This window comes from Corvus brachyrhynchos, unplaced genomic scaffold (assembly GCF_000691975.1).
Source record: "Corvus brachyrhynchos isolate BGI_N302 unplaced genomic scaffold, ASM69197v1 scaffold115, whole genome shotgun sequence".
NCBI classification, from domain to species: domain Eukaryota; kingdom Metazoa; phylum Chordata; class Aves; order Passeriformes; family Corvidae; genus Corvus; species Corvus brachyrhynchos.
The window spans coordinates 15,829,791-15,833,397 of NW_008239553.1; the positions used below are offsets into that span (position 1 = coordinate 15,829,791).

General features: G+C 39.3%; 1 protein-coding gene across 1 annotated transcript in view; it reads left to right on the plus strand.

Moving 5' to 3' along the window:
• The window catches only part of MEIS2 (Meis homeobox 2), a 173,808-nt gene extending 172,184 nt beyond the window's left edge, over positions 1–1,624 (plus strand). Inside the window, exon 12 of the mRNA XM_017741632.1 lies at positions 181–1,624. Within this exon, the coding sequence (XP_017597121.1) occupies positions 181–467 (287 nt within the window). The 3' untranslated portion in view covers positions 468–1,624. The remainder of the gene's footprint in view (positions 1–180) is intronic.
• The last annotated feature ends 1,983 nt before the right edge of the window (positions 1,625–3,607 follow it).

Sequence of the window (3,607 nt, forward strand, 5' to 3'; positions counted from 1 at the left end):
GCTGAATGATCAAATTAAATGCAAACTAGAATTTGAATGTCTGCAAACATTGGCAAGAATCTGCAGCTAATTTTAGATGGAAGATTTGCAGTGTCTGTTGTTTTTCCTGTTCCTTTTAGATGGGTAAATTGTAAAAACGTTGAGGAATCTGACCTGCTTTTTTTTCCCCTTTTTGTCTAGGTTTGCAAGGCATGCCAGGGGACTACGTATCTCAGGGTGGTCCTATGGGTATGAGTATGGCACAGCCAAGTTACACTCCTCCCCAGATGACCCCACACCCAACTCAATTAAGACATGGACCCCCAATCCATTCATATTTGCCAAGTCACCCCCACCACCCAGCCATGATGATGCACGGAGGACCCCCTACCCACCCTGGAATGACCATGTCAGCACAGAGCCCCACAATGTTAAATTCTGTAGACCCCGGTGTTGGTGGACAGGTTATGGACATTCATGCCCAATAGTATAAGGGAACTCAAGGGAAAAACAAAACAAAAGCAAACAGAAACTATTTTAAGACTTTTGAACTTTGACCAGATGTTGACACTTAATACGAAATTCCAGACAGCTGTGATTATTTTTTACTTTTTGTCATTTTTCATCAACAACAGAGGACCAATGAAATGAGAACACAAATGTGAAATCATGGGCTCACTGAAATGAAAATGTCCATGTACAGATCCTCTGGAAAAAAAAAAGACTCCAAGAGTTATAACTACTGTAGTATAAACATAGGAACTAAGTTAACTTGTACATTTCTGTTGATCACTCCGTTACGTTGCCTCAAATAGTTTTAGAAGAAAAAAAATCCTTGTTTTCCACACTATGTGTGTTGTTCCCAAAAGAATGACTGTTTTGGTTCAGCAGTGAAGTCACTATCCATGAAAGACCTGTTTTGGCCAGTGAGAAAAGAACTACCCTGGAGATGAAGATGATAAGTCTTGCTGGGTCTCTCATCACTCAGAAGACTGTTCCAAGAAGGCCTTGCCATTCCCTCATTTTGTTCCTTCATAAAATGTGTCCTTTAGTTTCAAACAGATCTTTATAGTTCGTGCTTCATTAAGTCTCTCCCCATTCCTCCCAATCTATTTTTTTTTTTTTTGGACTCTTCTTCAAAGAGCTTGCAGGTGAAGATTTAAAAGACAGAACAGACAGAGCAGAAGCTTCTTCCAGTAGTTCTGAGCCTTGGCTTTGGACAAAACAAAACTAAAAGTTGGGCAGCTTTCCTCAATGAAAGAAGTTACTAATGGTCTTTGCACCAAACCTAGGACTTTATCATGAACTCAAAGCTTGGGAAAAAAAAGCAAGAGAATACTGTAACAAACTTCGTACAGAGTTCGGTCTATTAATTGTTTCATGTTAGATATTCTATGTGTTTACCTCAATTGAAAAAAAAAAGAATGTTTTTGCTAGTATCAGATCTGCTGTGGAATTGGTATTGTATGTCCATGAATTCTTCCTTTCTCAGCACGTGTTCCTCACTAGAAGAAAATGCTGTTACCTTTAAGCTTTGTCAAAATTTACATTAAAATACTTGTATGAGGACTGTGACGTTATGTTTTAAAAAGAAAAAAAAAAGGTGTTAAGTCACAAAATGCGGTAATAAATATTTCATTTTTGATTTTTTGCTAGACTTTTGTGTTTTTAATCATGTTTAGCAGAGTCTGAAGTTATCATGAGAGATGTCTCAAACACATTTCCTATCAGTATTGAGAAGAAAGGCTGGAAAAATCAGAAACAAGCTTGTCATCGCATTAATAGAATAATTGAATGAAAGACCGTCTGAGGTTATATATCTCTGCTGATTACTGATATCAGATTTTTGCCAGATTGAACAAAATTTGAAATATTGTCTCACCAGCTTGCATTTCAGAGAGATATGTCTAATATTTGTACTACCTGCTAATAACATAGAAGCTGAGTTTGAGTTGTGAAGGCACAGGCATGAGATGATTAATCCCATGTGTGTACATGTATGTGTGTGTACATCCATAACCACAGCAGACCATAATTCCAGGTATTTAGCTCAGAGGCGAAGAATGGCTTTATTGCAGGAATAGGTTTGGAAGTTTTAGGAGGAGAAAAGAGGCTTGGGCTCCAATGGGAATTTTTCATATGTGAGGACTGTATAAGCTAGCTTTTGAGATGGGTTTACTCCTTTTGTTGTCTTCAGCTGTTTTCAGAAAAAAACCCCAAACCAAAGCAACAAAGCATCGGCTAATGACAGAAAATGTTGATTTGACATTTTGTATACAAATAGCTGGAGTAGAAGCATGGTTAAAGGTTTGTTTTTTCTTAAGCAAAAGCTTCTGGCATTTTGAAGGAACTAAAGGAGAGTTTGAACTAGGAAAACATGAGCAATGTTAGAAAAAGCAGCCTCTCACCTTCCTCAGTGGCACTGTTAAGTCAGCAAGAGTGGGATGGGGCCCAAAGAGCAGGGGAAAGCCCTGCCTTTATTCCTGGGAGGAGGGGAGTGGGAAAGGATTTGTAATTAACTCAACTTTCTAGGAAACAAAAATTACCAACTTCAACATCTGTAAATTTGTAAACCTTCTCCACCTTCCTTCTCATCGTTCCAACTGGACAGGGTGTCTTTAAAAACTTTGAGTGACAACTTTTACCCTTGGAATGTGGAAAGAGGCTCAGCCTCATAGTTAATGTTTAATTTCTGAGCTGAGCAAATGGACCCACGCTGCTGGCGGCAGAAGGGAGGATGCCAATAGAATGGGTGTGAGGATTTATTTAGCAATCGGGTCCTGCTCTGTGGGCATCTCTTATAAGGCTTTCGTATGAAATTTAGATTATGATTCCCTGCTCGGCTTTGATGCTCTCTATCCTGGTCAAAATCACATCAACCCTTCAATCGCGTAAGAAGAGCACAGCATGGGTGCCCATTTCCAAATTCTCTGATTTTTGTGGATGCAGAATTTAAGAAGGCAAGATTATTTGTGTTAGCACCTTAAAGGGGAGGCTTTAATTTTATTTTTTTTAATCACTGCTTTATTTCCTTGCAGGTCTTTTCTCTAGAATTTGAGAAGAAATGTCAGAAATCACATTGGTAGAAGGACAGGGAAGAATTTATCCATAGTAGATTATTTGTTGTTATAATGATCTAAATATGTGCATTGCTGTGTTGTCTTTTACTTTCTTTCTTTTTTTCTCACCCTTTTGGGCTGTGCTTTCCATGAGATGTCTTGCTGAAATCCAAGGTACAATATCGTGCAGAGATTTCTCCGTCTGAGATTTTCTGTTTAGCATGGAAGGTTCCGATTTTGGTATTTTTAAGAACTGCTCAGCTGTCAAAAGCAAACAAAACGGGAATAATGTTTTGACAGCGGTATAGTGTTAAAGAAAATACTCGAGTCTGAATAAAAATTGCTTATGCTGTGGGAAACGAAGGGTAACAGAAGAAACACCTTTTGTTTACATACACGCATGTTTATAATCCCAAATTTCCATTTCGCCGAGCGGGTCTGGGTTGGGAGTTGTAGTCACCATAAATGAGGGATTTTTCTTCCAGATTTTGCTGCCTTTAAGGCGAAGAGAGGAGGGGAGCGCACCTCCGGCAGCGCTGCCGCCCGAGCCCTGCCCGTCGCGGCGAGCG